Source organism: Podarcis vaucheri, assembly GCF_965113315.1.
Source record: "Podarcis vaucheri genome assembly, chromosome: 10".
Taxonomy (NCBI): domain Eukaryota; kingdom Metazoa; phylum Chordata; class Lepidosauria; order Squamata; family Lacertidae; genus Podarcis; species Podarcis vaucheri.
Window position 1 is genome coordinate 2,429,429 of NC_138748.1, and position 18,530 is coordinate 2,447,958.

Genomic DNA, 18,530 nt, shown 5'->3' on the forward strand with positions numbered 1-18,530 from the left:
TGTTAATCTGGCATGAGTATCTGAGGCTGCAAAAATATGTCAGTTTGACCTGAGTTGCTGTAAATGTGCTTTTGGGAAATTAATAATTGTCGGATTAAACACCCACAAACCAGAACTATCAGCAAAAGAGAACAAGGCTTGAATATACCACAGTATGTATAAAACAAACAATTCTTAAACCGCATCAGATATATGGAGTTGCTGCATTTTTTTGGCTTTCTGTGGTTCTCTAACACGTCCTGAAATAATTATTAACACCTAGTGGGGGCTGGGGGTGGACAGCTCTGTCAGTGGAGTTGCCTTAACTAAGTAAAAGTCCAGAGATAAACCTGTTTCTTTCCAGTACCTACAGGTGATTGTGTCTGTTCTGTCCAGTAGTCCCTCGACTCCCTAAAAAACGTTGTTGTTTTTTAAACCCAGAACCTTTGTCTCATTTTTGCTCTGTCATTTCTGGGGGGAAATACCATTTCTGGAAAAAGCAGAGTACATTAAATCTTAATCATTTCAACACATTGCCTCTTGGTGGGTTGTTTTTGTTTTTTAAGTAACATTCTCATGACTCCAGTAAGAAGGAAACTACCAAAGCAGGGAAGGGGAGAGGATACTTCAAGATCTCACAGGCTCAGGCTTGGGCTTGGACTGGTTCTGCTTATTTTCACAAGAAGCAGAACCAGCAGAGCTTTTCCTGGTCTTTGCCACTTTAGGCTGAATGTAGCACCCTCTAATATTTCTCTGGTGAAAATAGGAACGTGCAGGGTCAGCTCCAGATTGGGGTAAAGAGAAACAGATGGGGGAAATAGAGAGAGGGAGAAGCAGGAGGAGAAATAAAATTTGTGCCACATGGGATGGAATAGGACAGAATATGTGACCTGAGAAATCAGCCCCAGTGATATACTCTTAGTTGGCAGGTTTCCAGACCAGAAACTACTTCTTGCTACCTACAACCTGTATCCAGACCCTGTGTCCCTATTTTACAGGGAAGTCACTGGTTTAGAGAAGCTGTCCCGGTTTCTGATTTGATCCCAGAATGTCCCACTTTTCCTTAGGATGTCCCTATTTTCATTGGAGAAATGTTGGAGGGTATGGAGTTATCCAATCCCCAAGCCATTTGAAGGCAATCCTATATAGGGATTTTTTTATGTTTTATTGTGTTTTTTATATATGTTGGAAGCTGCATATATATGTGTGAGGTATAAATAGTAAAATTATCATTATATAATGGGACACCCCTATTTTCATCGAAGAAATGTTGGAGGCTATGGCTGTCTCCAACCACTTGTAGGTCCAGGCCATGCAATCCCCACTTCCTCCGCTTAGATGAGCTCCCATCAAGGAGACCACACAGTTTAATGGAATCATATCAGGCCACAACTTTATTGACTACAGCTGGTTTGGTAAAGGCATTAGGTAAGCGTTTATTTCCAGGCTGCCTATCGGAAAGAACATCATGGTCAACCTGGCAGTGGGGATTCCTGCCACTTACATCAACTAGGGGGATCCCCACAGGGATCCCCGTCTCTAAGAGCGCTGAGGCCCAAAGCGCCCATCTGGGCAAATGGACAGAAGCAACTCCATCATGGATCCCTTTAACGGGATACCCTATTTCTGGATTGGAAGGTGAGGGTACAACCCCTCCCTCTAACCAAGGCTAAGGTTACCAAATGCCTAAACCGCCAAAGTTGTGATGATTGCTACAGGTAGGTAAAACATCCAGGTCATAGCCAATTCGCCTGGTAGTCAAATTCCAACCGGCCCCACAAATACGGCAACCACCACAGCCAAAGCAAAGTCAATTCAATGAGTAAAGGCAAAAATTATGGGAGTGGGTGGATCCAATGAAGAAGAGCGGTGGCTTTGAAAGACGGCCAGCGCCTTGCCTCCCGCTGACGATGCAGGGCTGGGTGTCAGCGTCTGATCCCTTCCAGAGTGCAAGCTTCACCTTGCGCTCCCAGCTTGAAATCCTGCTCTGCGTCAGCCTGCCAAATTGGCCAATGGCAGGCTGGCATTGAAGGAGGGCTGTCCAGGTCTTGAGGGAACAATCAGGCTTCCCTCAGGTCCGCTCCCAGGGGATTTAAAACAGCCCACGCCAGCCCCCCAACGCCCAGCCCTTCTTGGGGTAAGTGGACTTCTGGGGGGGTATACAGTGACTGTGCACTACACTTGGCTGGGTAGGAAGAGTGACACTAAATGAGGCAGCAATGCCAGCTCCCGGTGGACCCCTACTCAATCTGAGCCCCATCAAGTGCCTTATTCTGCTGTCTGATGGTGCTACCCATTGGGGGAGATTCCATGGGGAGGGACTAAGCATATATGGTAATCCCACCTTTTCTGTACTAGTAACCCCAGTATAAGTATAGAGACAGTTGTTCCCAGGAGCCTGAAAAACACTGAACTCAGTTATCTTCTTATTTTTAGTGCGGTTGGGAACCTTAAAATTGTTGAAGTTCATTTGCATGGCTATTATGTGAAGATACTGAACAGTTCTCCGGATAAAGAAGAGGGCATCGGAGATTATACACTCCAGCAGAACTTTGGCGGCCACCCAATAGCGATCTTCAAATTCCCCCCAAAGATCAGAATGAAGGCTAATTCTTCAGTAATGGTGAGCAAAATAACAAGGTGCATTGCAGGAGAGGTTTAGTAATCAGAGGGTTGCATTTGCTGTTATGTTGTGGAAAAATTCAAGGCAAAATTATGCAGCGTCTGACTGCTTGCTTCCTGTTTCATTGTTGCAGGTCTGGGCTGCAGATTCTAAAAGACCTTCAAAACCTCCAACAGATTATCTCTGGAAGGACCTGGACAAGTTTAAACCAGGCCCAGAATGCACCACTATCCTTTGCAATCCTTCTGGGCAGGTACTTCTGATCATAGGAGCTAACGCCTATATTTGAGGAAATCACACACCCCCAAAAAAGTTGTCTTGTGATCAGTTATATGGGGCAGGGCTTACCTAGGCCCCAAAATATTTTATTCAAGTTGGCACCCCTGCTTCTGAAAGCTAACTTCCGATTCTTTTATAGTAAACTGGGATTTCCTTGGGTTTGGCTTTCTTAAAACTTGACCACCATATTATTCCAGATCTTAATTAGAGATAAGGCTTATTGGTCAAAGGCCTTGACAAAGGCCAATTTTGCATTGTACCTTTAAGCACGCCGTAGCCCCCAGATAGAATAACCTAGCTGTCACTTTTTAATTCCGATCAGTATATTAGAAGAAAGGGAACAGAGAAGGTGGCTATGTGACACTTCTGAGAGAAAGGTGATAAGAAGGAAAGCAGGGCAGAGCTTTTGAAGGGACCTTAATAGCTATGTTGAAGAGAAAATGTCAGCAGGTATCACTTTTCCTATCAATGCAAAACAAGCACCAGGTCAGCCACATGGAGAATGTCAAATGATTTTGCCACATCAGAGCTATTTCCCTAGAAAATAGAGGTGCCAGAACTCACCATGAGTGCCTTCCCTGTTTTCTTAGAATGGCAATGGCCCGATTCTAAGGTGCTGGAACTGAACTCCAGTGAGTTCCAGTTTGTTTGTTTTTTTAAAAAGCCCAGTGCCATTATACTTACTCCTATTATTATATTCTATATTAAGACTAGACAGATCTTCACACACAGCTACTGCTCCCAAGCAGTGGCGGTGCCAAAATTTGGCACCCCCCTCCTCTCGCCTTTCGTTCAAAGTCATTGTTGCGACGCCCCTTGCGGCACCCTCTGAGCTCCATACCACTGCAGCTGAACCACGCACTGCCCCCAATCCACCTCTGTCCCAAGGATACATCTCATATGGGGGCATTTCGCATTTCACCTGGAAGAATGAGTACCAGATCTTTAGTTTCAAATAGCTGGTAAAGAAGGAAAGAATGCTGGGTGGGAGAAGAGGAGAAGAGAGAAATTTGGTTTGTTTCCCAAAAACTATACATTCACTGAAATGGAGTTATCCTTCAAAATGTGCACTTCTTCAATTTTGCGATGTAGGTTTTTTTATTTTAAAAAAAATGTACAAAAATGCATTTATTAATGGAAGTAACATACAAAAATACATTATTTTAGAGAAACCACTTGCCAAAATATGTATATTAGGTATAATGGCATATAGAAATGTGTGTATTAGGAGAACCATGTGCTAAAATACTTATGAATTTTCGTAAGTATTTTAGAGGAATGTAGAGAACTGAATTATTATTTTTAAAAATATTTTTATTAGCAATTTCAACATAGCAAATTATCAAACCATATAATTGCATACATTATTCCCCCTTTTTTCCCACCCTTCCTTCCATTCCTCCCCCCCACCAGAGACTTCCCTCAGCTCCTCTCTCTGATTTCTCAGCACATATTATTCTCTGCATGTTATAAAATTGTACATATCCTTACATTATCTATCTAACATGTTATCTTTTTTTTGTTAGAGCATTTATTAATTTTCCAATAAGAACATCCAATTAACATATCAAATCAAATCCAATAAAAATAAAAAACTAAAATTAAAAAGTCCAATTGTCTTCCAAATTATAGTCTTAATTTTTTGTTGACTTCCAAAGCATTTTCCAAATCATAGTCCTGCCTCTCATCATCAGTGTTTTCATAATTCAATATCCTGATTTTATCCTCCACGTTTGTCTCTGGCTCTGTGATCCTCAATCATGTCAGAAGACAAATGATATTTTTTTTCATAGAGTGCAGATTTGCCCATGTATTTCAACTATTTTTGTTTTTCAGTTGTGCCGCTTCATCTAATTGTATCCATTCCAGGCTTCTGACCAACTCTTTAAGGATTGTTATTTTGGCAGCTCCCAAATCGTTAATCTTTCCCGTCCAGCTGTTATCGAAGAAACAGAGAGAAACTTCATTCAAAGACTCCTTGTTGATTTATTCTTAAGCCGCCTGTTTGCTGTGTAGTCATATATCAATCAGTTGACGATTGATCAGCCTTTGGAATCCACCCAGTCCCCCCTCCGGGCCCTAGAGGGGGACTGCCAGACATCCATTTAGCCTTTTCTCTCTCTCACAGTGAAAAAATTCTTTTTTCAAACAGTTGCATATATAATATTGTCTCCAGTCTTTGTGGCTGGCCATCAGTTAGCTCCTGTTTCTCTTAATCAGGGAGATATTTCAAATATTCCGTAACTGCTTAGTGGGTGAGCACCATTTTACTCTTTGTTTTCGTCTTAACAGGTATTTCGAATCTTAAAAGAAAAGGCGGCTGCGGATAAGTTCCAATTATATATAGAAGTCCATCTGCACTCACCTTTTAAAAAGCAATTTAAGTTCTTAATGAGGCTTGGCATGAAAAACCAATTGTTAATATTAGAAGGAAGAAAGAACATACCAAGCCCCTCTGGAGTCCACACATTCCATGTTCAAATATATAAAAGGATGTCACATAGAGGAGGGAGAAAGGTTGTTTTCTGCTGCTCCAGGGAAGCGGACACGGAGCAATGGATCCAAACTACAAGAAAGAAGATTCCACCTAAACATTAGGAAGAAATTCCTGACAGTAAGAGCTGTTTGACAGTGGAATTTGCTGCCAAGGAGCGTGGTGGAGTCTCCTACTTTGGAGGTCTTTAAGCAGAGGCTTGACAACCATATGTCAGGAGTGCTCTGATGGTGTTTCCTGCTTGGCAGGGGGTTGGACTCGATGGCCCTTGTGGTCTATTCCAACTCTATGATTCTATGATTCATCATGATAGTCACCTTTTTAAAAGGTGATCTCTTTGAAGTTCGATCTTTTACACCAGAGACTGTACATACTGAAGTCCCCCCCCCCCCGCTTCATCAGCTCAGAGCGTGTCTGTTTGTTTTTCGAATCTTTATATTTTCCCAAATAGATGCATCCGGCCATGGAAGTAGCATCGCAGGAGTGCAAGTCGTTCCTTGCTCCGTGACCCACTGCCCTGCCGTCTGCCACACCAGCAATCTCGGACAAACCGAGTGACCGAGACAGTCCTAATTACCCCCATATCAGCCCTGAATTATCAGAACGGCTGGGGTCCAGTCATGTGGGAGTCCGCCATTTCCCACCGTCGGAAACAGGAAGTCCATCCAACATGTTATCAACCAATAAATTTGTGTATGTTTATTCAAAACCTGCCAAGGAGTCCAGTTCATCTTGTTGTCTTTTTAGATAATTTGTAAAAAGCTCCCATTCTTCCTTAAAGTTACAGTTGTCCTTGTCCTGCAGTTTATATGTCAATTTAGCCAACTCTGCGTAGCTCATCAATTTCTCTTGCCACTGTTCCTTTGTCGGGGTTTCCTCATTCTTCCATCCTTGTGCTATCAAGACTCTTGCTGCTGTTGTAGCATACATAAATAAGTTCTTTGTTTTTCTTGGCAGGTCTTGTCCTACAATCCCTAACAAAAATGCTTCTGGTTTTGTTTTTTTTTACAAATGCCATTTTAAACATGTTTTTAATTCATTATATATCATTTCCCAATTTTTTAAAACTTCTCTACATTCCCACCACATATGATAAAAAGCCCCTTCTTTTTCTCTGCATTTCCAACATGTATTTGACCCGGTTGTAGAGAACTGAAGGCTGGAAAAATGAGAAACTGAAGTTGTCAGCTCTATTCCTCCCTAGGTTCAGGGGTTAGTGATCAGCTGGTGTGCAGGCAGAAGCTGGTCAGAAGCCTGGCTCAGGGGCAGAATATGTCTTTTGCACTCAGATGGAGCCAGGGTCATCCTCTGGCATCTCCATTTTAAAGGATCAGGTAACATATGTTGGGGAGAAACTTTGCTGGAGATTCTGGAGAGCTGCTGGGCAACTCAGGACAATTAGCTTGACCTGGAATAGTAATTACTGTATTTTTTGCACCATAACACTCACTTTTTTCCTCCTAGAAAGTAAGGGGAAATGTCTGTGCGTGTTATGGAGCGAATGCCTGCGGGTGATGGGGGGATCTGCTGCAGTCGTGAGCAGAGGATCCATGGTTCCCCTGCCTTCCCTCCTCCGTGGTTACAAAGCATGGATCCTCAGGGTTTTTGCATTGGGCTACTCCAAACTCACTGTCAGATCACATGTCTGTGGCCACAGCATGAACCACAAAAATCATATATCTACTATTTCGTTTAGAATATTTTTTTTCTTGTTTTCCTCCTCTAAAAACTACGTGCGTGTTATGGTCTGGTGCGTCTTATAGAGCGAAAAATATGGTATTACTACTTATTAAATTTCTATTCATCTGAAGATCACAGGGCAGTTCACAACCTAAAAATACAAAACGAGAACACAAAATACATAATAAAAACAGAAAAAACCAATAACCACAAACACATGTAAAAGGGGATAGAATATTAATCAGCCAAAGGCCTGGTTAAAGAGAAACGTTTCATCTGGTGTCTAATATGTTTATATAGGATGCTTCCTCCACCTCTGACACTCCATTTTGCATAGAAACCCTTAAGAATTAAACATTGTTCCAATCCTTTTACTAAGCACGTAAAATAAATAATTAGGATTAACAGCTTGCAGCTTGGGGGGAAAACAAAAACATACACTTTTAACTCATCTGATGTTGCCCATCCCATCTTCAGTGATTGCTGGGCAGCACTGATTCCTGCTTGCCACCGATAACCAAGACCAGCCTTGGATAGGAATGGGAAGGACTGCCTTGTTTCTTGATGTCTTTGGGGGATTTCAAGGTATGTGACATTGGGCAGCCTGATAGTCCTAGAAACAGTTTGCCTGAACATGCAGTGCATTAATTTAAGCTTTTACTCTTCTCCTTCTAGGCTGTCGCTTGGTTTACACCCATCAATTGGAACCAAAAGCAAACAAAGGAAGGAGAAGAGGGTGGCAGAATCTGTAGAAATTTAATACAGCCTATTATTGGCATGCGCCAGCAAAAAGACCGATGGCAACCCAGGATGTTTGACGTTTGGCAGGGAAATGTTGGTCAAAATCTTACAGGGACAAATGAACCAGAATTTATTCTACGGTATTGCACCTGAATCAATTTGCATTATTTATGTAATGGTTCATATTATATCATACAATCCAACTTTTTCTTACCTGCTAGTTTTTGGGTACAACAAAGATCACAGCCTCAAAAAGAGTGGTGCAAAAGCAGGACTGTAGCTGGGGGGGGGAGTGAGGTGGGCGATGGGGGGCACAAAAATTGGCTTTAAAATATGTCCATAAATATAAATATTGATTATTGCCTCATAAGAAATGGTTTTAAATAGAGGGTGAATTGAATGGGTGGGGGAGAGGCAGAAAGAAGAGCCGTGGCTGGGGGCGCAATCTGGACAGTTCTGCCAGGGGCGTAAGATCACCCAGCTACGGCTCTGTGCAAGAGTGTGACACTAGCACTCTGGGTTTGTCAAAGGCTCACGCCAGAGTGCTGGACCTTCGGCACTCTGGCGCAAGCCTGCTCACAAGACATGACCCGCCACAGCCACGGTCAGGTCCAGCAGGGCCTGCCACAGCCAGCCCCTCAAGATGAGGGGGGGCTCAGCCCCATCCCAATATATGGGGGGGGGGCTTGGGTGTCCTCAGTCCCATAGAGTTGGTACCTATGCTAATAATTAAAATGGCTTGTTTATTATAAGGATTCCTCCCTGTTCTTTGGGAAGCTCAGAGTGGCTTCTGTGAGGCTTCCAGTGGCCGTCCCTCGTGGCACTCGTGCATTGTCTTGCTCCAGCAGAAGGTGCTTCTGGGCTCCTCACTGGAGCAGATTATATCACACCCTTCCTCCTTCACAAGCCCAGGGCAACAGCAATTCCAAGTACCTTTCTTTTTCCCTTCTGGAGGCTTCAGATTTTAAAAGGCCTCACATAAACTTTTGCAAGTTTTTCCTTGAAAGTGTGTAGAGGTTACTCAGCACAGACAAATCAATATGGAAGGAGTCAATGAAGATTGGGGAGGGGGTGGAAAGCCTACCAGCTAACACATCTTTTTGGTTTTTGCACTGTAGTACTGCAGACTGGAATGCAAAAGCCTGCAATTTCAATACAAGTCTAACGAGCAAAGTCTTTGGAATTCTGCTGGCAGGGTAGAATGATAGTCTTTTAATTTAAAGCAGTTTAGCTGGATAAAGCTTTCTGCATGTAAATTCTTAGCTGTCTGTTCGCTAAAACATCATCTTCCAAAGTTGTATTTTGGAGGACACTGAATGCTCAACACATGAAATTGTAGGAGCCTTGAAAGCTTGTATGCCATGGTCCAGATCTCCCCGAGGTGAGCCAGAGAAGCTATAGAAGGTCAGACTCTGGTGAAATAAATGCCAGCTGACAACAAAAGAAGCAAACACAGCAAAGAACATGAGGTCCAGAGGAATGCATGAAGAGAGCCAAGGCCAACATTTATTATGTTAACGTTATTTAAAATATTTAAATAGATCAGAATATTTATATTTAGGATCGTACTTTAAGGGGCAGGGAAGTAATAGCATGTGTGAGCAATCCAGACTGGATCTGGATCACATCAGTGAGGGAGGAGTGATTTATTCCCTCCTCCCTTAATGTTTTCCAAGTTAAAACTGCTCCTGTGAAGCTGCTCTGGGACCTGCAGGAGAAAACATGCAAGCCATCGTATGGTTACCTGTGAGTTTTCCTCTATGGCAAAATAGTTAAAGGGGGAGAAATTGTAATTAGGTAAATAGCATTGGAGGTGGGGCTCACATAGGATCACATCAATAATTTTTTTCAGCAGTGTTTTATCAATGCACCTGTGTGCACTGAAAACACAGAAGAGGGAAAAGATGCAAGGGAAAGGCAAGCTATGGGGAACTGCACATTCTGCAGCTCCAAAATTTATTTTGGAAATTCTCTTAGTTAAACTGGAATTCTGAGGGAGATACTAAACCAAATAAATGATAATGGGAATGTACAGAGAGAACCCTGTCATTTGTAGTGGGCACTGCAGTGTACAAACCCCCCCCCCCATGAGTCAGTACATATAAAAGACTCCTTATGAAACCTCTTGCTTCTATTTCTACAGGGAAGAAAAGATCCCACCCATCCTGTACCCCGTGCAAAGTCCTTGGTGCCAAAACCCAAGCTCTCCCACACATCCCCATTACACTGTGGGAAGATACATCCTGGCGGGCGCAGAGGGGAGCCACGTGGGCAGACAAATGAGAACTCAGCTGGTAAAGCAGGATCCAGATACCGGTGAGTTAAAGGACAATGAAGGGTGGTGTTTGTTTGTTTTTAAATACTGACAGAAGGAATTTAGAGAAAGTGACAAGACCAAAATATTTCTCGTAGGATCTTCTTTTGCATTAGCCTTGCCGATACTTGTTGCTAACACATCCGTTGTGTTGGTACAAGATGTTTGTTGTTAGGGGTGTCTCTTTTTGGAAGCTGAAATGACACACTGAGCCGCCCTTGGGAGAGACCCGCTCTGTTGCCTGTGCCTTGTTAATGAAGCAAGTGCGAAGAAGCTGCTCAAATACTGTGAACACCAGACAAAGCGGTGACACACACATGCACACAGAAGGAAAAGGTTTCAATGTCTCCAGGGACACATGTCAGAAGGAGTGGTTAAAATTAAGAAAAAGCATGTTGCATAGCTATTTTAGATTTAGTTAGATGTCTGTGCCAGAAATGAGGGAGGGTTAGTTTTGGTACAAATAAGTACAATAGCACCAGGTAAAAAATACATAATCTATATACATAGACATAATATAAAATAGAGAAAGTCAGAGAAAATTAAATGGAATATAGTATAAAATTCAAACAACATGACACCCATAAAATCATTCATCCAGCCTCAGTCACCAGCCATTCCACTCCACCCCACAGCCATTCAACTGCACAGCTCTCATTGCCAAAATTAGGTACTTTTCACTTAGGTTTCACTGATTTCAAGGGGAGAATTAAACACATTTGGTATAGAGAACCCATATTGTAAATGCTCAAAACACACACTATTCTAATTATACAAACTCTGTAATACAAAATATCCATTTATTAGGTGTGCTGCAGCAACATTTACATGACTGCGGTTCTTTTTCTTTACTTAGTTATCTAACCTCTAACCAGGTGCTATATATCTCCTTTCTTGCTGCTTGAGATATTAGCGTGATAAACTTTTTTCTGCAGCTCTGTTGAATGAGAGACTCTCTTATGATAGCCACAACATGTTAATCCATGCTTCATTTCTAAGATATGGCAAAGGCTGTGCCATGTTTCTAGAAAAAGAGGCACCGGAACTGACCACAAACGCCTCCCTTGTTCTCTGACAATGGCAATGGCGCCCACCTGAGATGTGCCGTAACTGAGGTAAGACCTGGGTAAAGGTGTGGTATCTAGATATCTAGGAGAATTCACAAGATGCTTTTCCATTCCAGAATTCTCCCATAAGAAGACTTCCCTGGGCAGAAAACAATAGGAGTGTCGGTTGCCACTTCAACTATTGTTTTCTCCCATACGGCTCAAGGAGCACTCCAACATTTACACACAATGGTCTCTTGGTCTGGAGCCTTGGCCTGGTTGTTACCAGTAATTAAGCTGCAGTTCAGACCAGGGTCTGCTGTGCATGGGGGAAAGTGGTGAGGGCCTAGCCCATGGGTAGGCAAACTGAGGCCCGAGGGCCACATCCAGCCCAGTCGCCTTCTCAATCCGGCCTGCGGCCAGTCCAGGAATCAGCATGTTTTTACGTGAGTAGAATGTGCCCTTTTATTTAAAATGCATCTCTGGGTTATTTGTGGGGCATAGGAATTTGTTCATTCCCCCCCCCCAAAAAAAAAAATAGTCCGGCCCCCGCAAGGTCTGAGGGACGGTGGACCGGCCCCCTGCTGAAAAGGCCTGCTGACCCCTGGCCTAGGCCTGTTGCATCTCTTGCCTTATTTCAGGGTGGGACTACAGGGGTCAGCAGCAGATCTGGATTTGGGGTAGAAAGGCTGTGGGCGCAGAGGTTTTAATCTCTTCTTTTCTTCAGCCTATTGGGAAATAAATATGCTTAAATATAGTTTCTGTTGCAGACTTGTTTGCTAAACATTAAAAAGATTTATAACAGTCTTTAAAGGAACCAGAATAAAATTTTATTCTGTTTTAAAGATCAGAAATATACTTTTGAGGCATTAGGACCTTTGAATAGATGTACACATTAGTAACAAGTTTTAAATCCTAAGGAGTTGGAATGTTATTTAAAATATATATATTTAAAGATCTGCTATAATGTTAGTGAAAAGGCAGTATCTCTCCCCCCCCCCCCATTTCTTTTTCTTTTAAAAGTAGTGCACATAAGTTTGTTTTTGTTTTCTCTCCACAGGCCTTCTCTGCCCAGGAAGTAGTCATAGCATAAAGCCAGCAGAAGACAGAAACAGGAAAAACAGAATAAGACCAACTCGTTCAGCAGGAGTAAGTAACCATGACATGTTTGATTGTTATTACAGATTTAGAGTGCATGGCAGCAAACAAAGACAAAATCAGTTCACTGCCTCAAGGAGCTTACACAATATAAAAAGAGGGTGTATAGATGAGGGAGGGAAGTGGAAAACAAGTAGCAAATCAGCAGAGAGGAGGAATGGGAAAGACAAAGGTGAACAAATGCTTTTTAACTTACATACTTTGGATTGATTTCATTTGTCATGTGGAAGACTAAAAGTCATGAGCCTAAGGCTTTTCTATTGATAAAAATGAGTTTTTATTTGAGTTTGAAGAAAGAGAAATGCGGCAGCACGCAGGTGTTTTAGGAGTGAGTTCTGAGCATCAGAGAATGAATGGATGGAGCTGTTCAAGGGAGCAAGACATCTTTGGGGAGAGGAGGGCTGTGGAGATAAAGGAGAAGATTTGAGACGTATAAGGCTATGGAGACAGAAAAAATGGCATCTGCCACAGAGAGCTTTAAAGCTAAGGACACGTATGTGTTGGATGCAAAGGGAGCTGGGAAGCCAGTGAATGGCTGCACACCAAGAAAGGACAGGGTCCGAATGAGAAGAGAAGTGAGCAAGTTTTGAGTGAAGGCAAAATGGTGCAGCAAGTCTCTGATTCAATATACCTGTGTGTGGAGAAACATCATCTCACTTTTTAATCATCAAGCAGATCTTTTCCTGCAACATAAACTCAAACACAGCATCTCTCAACCGGGGGCCAAATTACCCCTTGGGGGCCCCCAGGATATTCCAAGGAGGCCGCAGGTGATAATTGTGTAAATGGGGGGGGGGAGAGCGCATAGCATGAGACATGGGGCCACAGAGGGAAGTGAGAAGGAAACAGAAGTGACTGAGAAAATAAAACAGAAAAGAAATGAAGAAAATAAAAAACAGAGAAGCAGAGTGAACAGAGAAGTGACTGTGCTTCTTAGTGGCTGGAGCACCACGCACACTCTGTGTCAGTGTCGCTTCTGCTTCCTTCTCCCTCCCACTTCCGCACTCCTCCGCTGCGTGCACCAAGCATCTCGTTTGTCATGGGCAAGTCCATGGGTGCAGTTATCCCTCACAGCAAGGTGCATGATGTGGTTATCTCTCACAGCAATAGAACTAGATATAAAAAAGCTTGTTTCTGGTCATCAAGCACAAGGGTCACATCAATCAATTAAAGTATAATTTTTTATGTAACTGTCTTTTGTATAAATTATAAAAATTACCGGTATGAATTAAATTGTTCTATTTACAAAAAACCCCCACATTTAAATAGCTACCCTTCTACCACAGGGGTGACAGGAAGAAAACATGTTTGGAAGGGAAAAGTCAGAAATAGGTTGAGAAACACTGCTCTAAAGAAACTCTGAATTTATAGCCAACCCCAGTTGCGTAGTCTCTATGCAATTCCACAAAGGGGAAAGGCATGCCTGTGTACCAGACCATCTGATGCCTCTAACAAAGTGAGCCTATTCCTACAAAAGCTTATCCCAAAAAAGCCGTGTTAGTCTTTAAGGAGCTAACAAAATAATAATGGATTACAAACCAATGGGATTCCTTAGAAATATTTGATATAGCTGGCAATGGGCACATCCACACATCTAGCATTTCAGGGTTCAGTTGCCCTGTTCAGCACTATGGACCCCATAGTCCAGACGTGTTCCTGTGCTGGTACCCTCTACTTTCCATGCCTGATAGTGAGTGGCTGGCAGCAGCTGTGCAGTCTACATCTCTGGTTTCCTGTGGGTATTTGGTTGGGGCACATGGTGCTTAGAGCAGTAAGGGTGGGGTTATCTAATCTTCACAACAGCCTTACCTGAGAGATCATGGCTGGTCTAAGGATGCTGTGTCCAGAAAACACACTACATCACACTGGCTTTTCATAGTACAGTCCTCATTTTTAGTTTTGTGTTGAACTAGGAGTGCAATTATTCTTAGTATTTAAGGTAGGCATTAAATCTTAACAAATATTAGCTTAGATGCATGAAATATATTGTATAATTGATCTATATGTATGTATATCACATAAAACGTTTTTGGAAGATGTCCTTCCCACCTTCTTTCTTGACACACCACACTAAGCCAGAAAGTCTCCAATTAGCCATTGTTTCCTGTTTTACACGGACTGGGAAACTATAGATGCCAGGTTCCAAACAGGCTGGTAACTTAAATCAGTTTTAAAATATGGTTTAAGATCCTGGCTTGTTCTGAACCTGGTAACAATAGTTTCCCAGTTCAAACCAAATGGGAAACTGGCCATTTGGGGACTTCCTGACTTACTATAGTCTAGGGATCCTGCAGGATGCAGGATATCAGCCTATTAAGCTGACATAATTGTCCAAACTGGGCCATAGTGTAAGTGTGTGTGCTTCAGAGTTTTAATGTGTGAGGCATTTAATGTGTTTGAGGTATGGCCCTCAGCAACTGGCAGGCCAACCAGTAAGGCTGGTGCTGTAGACCAAAGAAAAGTCCACTCAGCCTAACATTCTGCAACAGATTCATAACACTCAAGCTACACTAGATGATTAATTTATTTATATGCCGCACATCTGACTGGGTTACCCCAGCCACTCTGGGTGGCTTCTAATAAATTAAAACACAGTAAGACATCAAACATTTAAACCTTCCCTATACAGGGCTGCCTTCAGATGTCTTCTAAAGGTTGCATAGTTACTTACCTCCTTGACATCTGATGGGAGGGTGTTCCACAGGGAGGGCACGACTACTGAGAAGGCCCTCTGCCTGGTTCACTGTAGCTTCACTTCTCTCAGTGAGAGAACCAGCAGGAGGCCCTTGGAGGTGGACCTCAGTGTCCAGGAATGGAAATGCTCCTTCAGGTATACAGGGCCAAGGCTGTTTAGGGCTTTAAGGGTCAGCACCAGTACTTTGAATTGTGCTTGGAAACGGACTGGGAGCCAGTAAAGATCCTTTAGCACCAGTGTTATATGGTCCAACAGCTGCTCCCAGTTACCAGTCTAGCTGCTGCAATCTGGATTGGTTGTAGTTTCTGAGTCGCCTTCAAAGGTAGCCCCACATAGAGTACGTTGCAGTAGTCCAAGCGGAAGATAATCAGAGCATGTACCACTCTGACAAGGCAGTGCGCATGCAGGTAGAGTCTCAATTAGTGTACCAGATGGAGCTGGTAGACAGCTGCCCTGGACACAGGATTAACCTGTTGTTCCATGGACAACTGTGAGTCCAAAATGACTCCCAGGCTGTGCATGCACCTGGTCATTCAGGAGCATAGTTGCCCCATTCAAGACCAGGGAGTCCCCCACAACTGCCTACCCAATCCCTCAGAAACACGAAGTCCTGAGCGGCCACTTGTAGGGGTATGTCAGCATGGATGTTAAAATCCCCTAGGACCACCCACTAAGTGTCTCCAGGAGAACATCCTTCACAACCTGAAGCAGCTCAGGCAGGAAGCAGAGATGCCGGTACACCAATAGGAATCCTGTACTGCCCTTATTGTCCAACTTCCAGAACATGCACTCAGAAAACTGGGTCTCCCCAGTAGGTTGCCTAGTGCAAACTAATGACTTCCTAAAAATCACTGCATCCCCTTCCCCACATGACCTGGATTGCTGTGTGTAAGAGAAACCTGGCGGACAAGCAATGGCAAGAACATGTCATGTCCAACCAGGTCTCTGTTACACATGCCAGTTCAAGTCCTCCATCCATGATCAAGTCATGGATGGCAGTGGTCTTATGAATCATTGTCCTGGCATTGCACAGCAGCACCTTAAGGTCATGTGGGACACCCTTGTTGATACCTGTATCCTTCTGGTCAGGGCAGACCCAGAGGCAGGGATAGTTTTCAGACAGTACCTAAACTTGCCTCCTCAGTAATGACGTGGTCTACTCTAGTCCTAGCATAACTCCTCCTCCTGTCTGGGATCACTGGGATCACGTGCTTGAAATCTAGCTATAGAAGCATAGGATTTGAGGGCAGCAAGAAAAGAATCAGCAATACATATGCAATTCCCAGAGGTTGGATGGAGGGGGACTATTAACTGGGGAAAGGCCCCATTGCAATAGTCAGCTATAGATTGCCACACCATCTGCTATATTGGTTGGCAATGGTGTATAACCTTAGTATGCTGAGATGATAGAGAGTACTTCTGGGGCCATAAATCTGATTAAGATTCTGTCAGTGATGGGATTATCTGGAGGGTACTTATCATTTTACTTAAGCCAAACAGCTTAATTTTTGCATAGATTTTCCTCTTAGAGGACTTAATGAGACTTGTGTAGACATTGGCATGCATTTCAGAATTGAAATAGAGGAGTCGCCTGAAGTATTAGATGCACTTTTCTTCTTAGCTGAATTTTTCTCTTCCTCAGTCCCGTATTTTTATTTATAGACATATGAATTCCTTGTATGTTATCTTTGCTGCTACTGATGACATTCTTGGCATTGTAGTGCAGTTAGTATGATGGTGCTTGCATATTTTAAAAAAATTCCATGCTGCTTAGTGGTATGTTTAGTGTGTGTGGCACCTCAATGCTTTTGGACAGAAATACCTTCAGGTGGTAAATATGTTCATATATTTACATACTGAGGCCTATTTATAATGTGTGCATTTGCCTTTACATCACAGTAGTGAATCTGGGGCATCATTTTACTTCTTGAGTATCACATCTTTGGTGTTATAAATATTAACTTGCTGGTCCACATGATGACAGAAGAAAAGTTCAGAATGTAACAGAGGGTTGCCATATTTTAAAAAATGAAAATCCAGACACAAAAGTTTTTTCTTTCAGTTTTGCCCAAATTTGTTGAACGTTTTTGGCAAAATTGCAAAAAAATATGTTTTTGAGCTTTTTAAAAAAATTACACCCACCAAAAACAGCACTGCCAACATGGGTTGCTATTCGACTGGATTTTCCCGGACATTTTGGCCGCTTTCCTCCTGGACACTGCTTCCTGCAGCAGTATTCTGTGTATGTCTGGATGTATAGCAACCCTAAACAGATAGGAAATTCAGGAAGATGTTTGGGTGGGGTGGCAGAGAATAATACTTTACACCACAGCCAAGCTGTTCAGTCCCAACCTACGCTGAGGTCTGGTTCTGTAGTCAGTCTGATTGTTGATCACTGATAGAACGACATGTTGTACGTAATAAGTTGGGAGAGCAGCTGTGGGTATCAAGCATAGAGAGATGGAGTACTGTGAACTATAACGTATGCCTCAAATAAGGAGAGAATGAGATTAGATTGGACCGGAGAAGTTCTGGCCCATTTCTGCAGTCAGCTCTGGCATGGTGCATGGGCTGTGAGCTGCGAGCGCTTCAAGCGGTACTGGCCATGTGATAACTGCTGGTACATGCAGAATTCAGCACACAGTGAGTTTTCGTATGGGCCTGTAAACTGCTGAACTCCAGCTGGCAGCGCATTTCAAAAACCCAGTGGGTGCATTTTTTTCTGTGTTCTAAAGACCATCACACAACTGCCTTTTCTTATGGCATCAGCCCATTTTGTTCAAGCTAATGGTGGCTATCCCAATAGAACAGGCCAAGCAAATGGGCTCAACATTTTTATGGTCTGCTTAAATATAGTATTTGCCATCTTCTTCAGTGTAAAAACGGACACCATCTGCTCTGATCTCTCCTCTTCCTTTTCTTTGCCTAGTTTTCCCTGCTTCTTCCGCCTCAACCCTTTCTTCTTCCTCTGCTGTCTCATTTGAGGGGTTGACAACCCTGCTGCTCTCACCTAAAGCCCTCTCCATGGAATGGTCTCATTATAGAGACTTGCCTGGAACTGCTTTCATGTCTTTCTAGCACCAGGGAAATTCTTCCCCCCCCCTCCTCCCAGGCCTTTTAATACAATTTTAAAAAATTAATGTATTTATTTTCTAAGCTGTATGTATCACTTGATTGTAGAAAACCTCGAAGTGGTTTACAAACAGAATAAAACAGTAAGATTATTAATTAAAAAATTCAAAAAAATGTAAACCAGTGTTATAAGAATTCTAAGGTCTTAAATATAAATAAAATATTCATAAATGTACAAGGAGAACATATAAGTATATAAGCCACGTGTCTGAAATAGTATAGGAGAGCTATCCTGAAGCTATTTTGACTCTCCCAAATTGACCTCAAATATTTCTCTGCAAGGAGAAATGAAATGGGTAAATCTCCCCATTGTCTTTTGCTTACAAATCCTGTCTTAGGGGCGTATTTGTGTATGAATAGGGTGAGCCTGTGACCTGGATTCGGGAACT

The 18,530-nt window shown here is 42.8% G+C and overlaps 1 protein-coding gene across 8 annotated transcripts in view; it reads left to right on the plus strand.

Moving 5' to 3' along the window:
• The first annotated feature begins 1,228 nt into the window (after nucleotides 1-1,228).
• Nucleotides 1,229-18,530, plus strand: part of LMNTD1 (lamin tail domain containing 1) — an 89,516-nt gene continuing 72,214 nt past the window's right edge. For 3 of the 8 annotated variants that reach the window (XM_082240165.1, XM_082240163.1, XM_082240164.1), the window contains exons 1-6: nucleotides 1,230-1,407; nucleotides 2,416-2,602; nucleotides 2,736-2,855; nucleotides 7,731-7,936; nucleotides 9,940-10,112; nucleotides 12,217-12,305. In XM_082240165.1, coding sequence (XP_082096291.1) covers nucleotides 2,579-2,602; nucleotides 2,736-2,855; nucleotides 7,731-7,936; nucleotides 9,940-10,112; nucleotides 12,217-12,305 — 612 coding nt within the window. In that variant the 5' untranslated portion in view covers nucleotides 1,230-1,407; nucleotides 2,416-2,578. Of the gene's footprint in view, nucleotides 1,408-2,415; nucleotides 2,603-2,735; nucleotides 2,856-7,730; nucleotides 7,937-9,939; nucleotides 10,113-12,216; nucleotides 12,306-18,530 lie in introns of all 8 variants that reach the window. The other 5 variants (XR_014223998.1, XM_082240166.1, XM_082240168.1 and 2 more) reach the window with 3 other exon arrangements.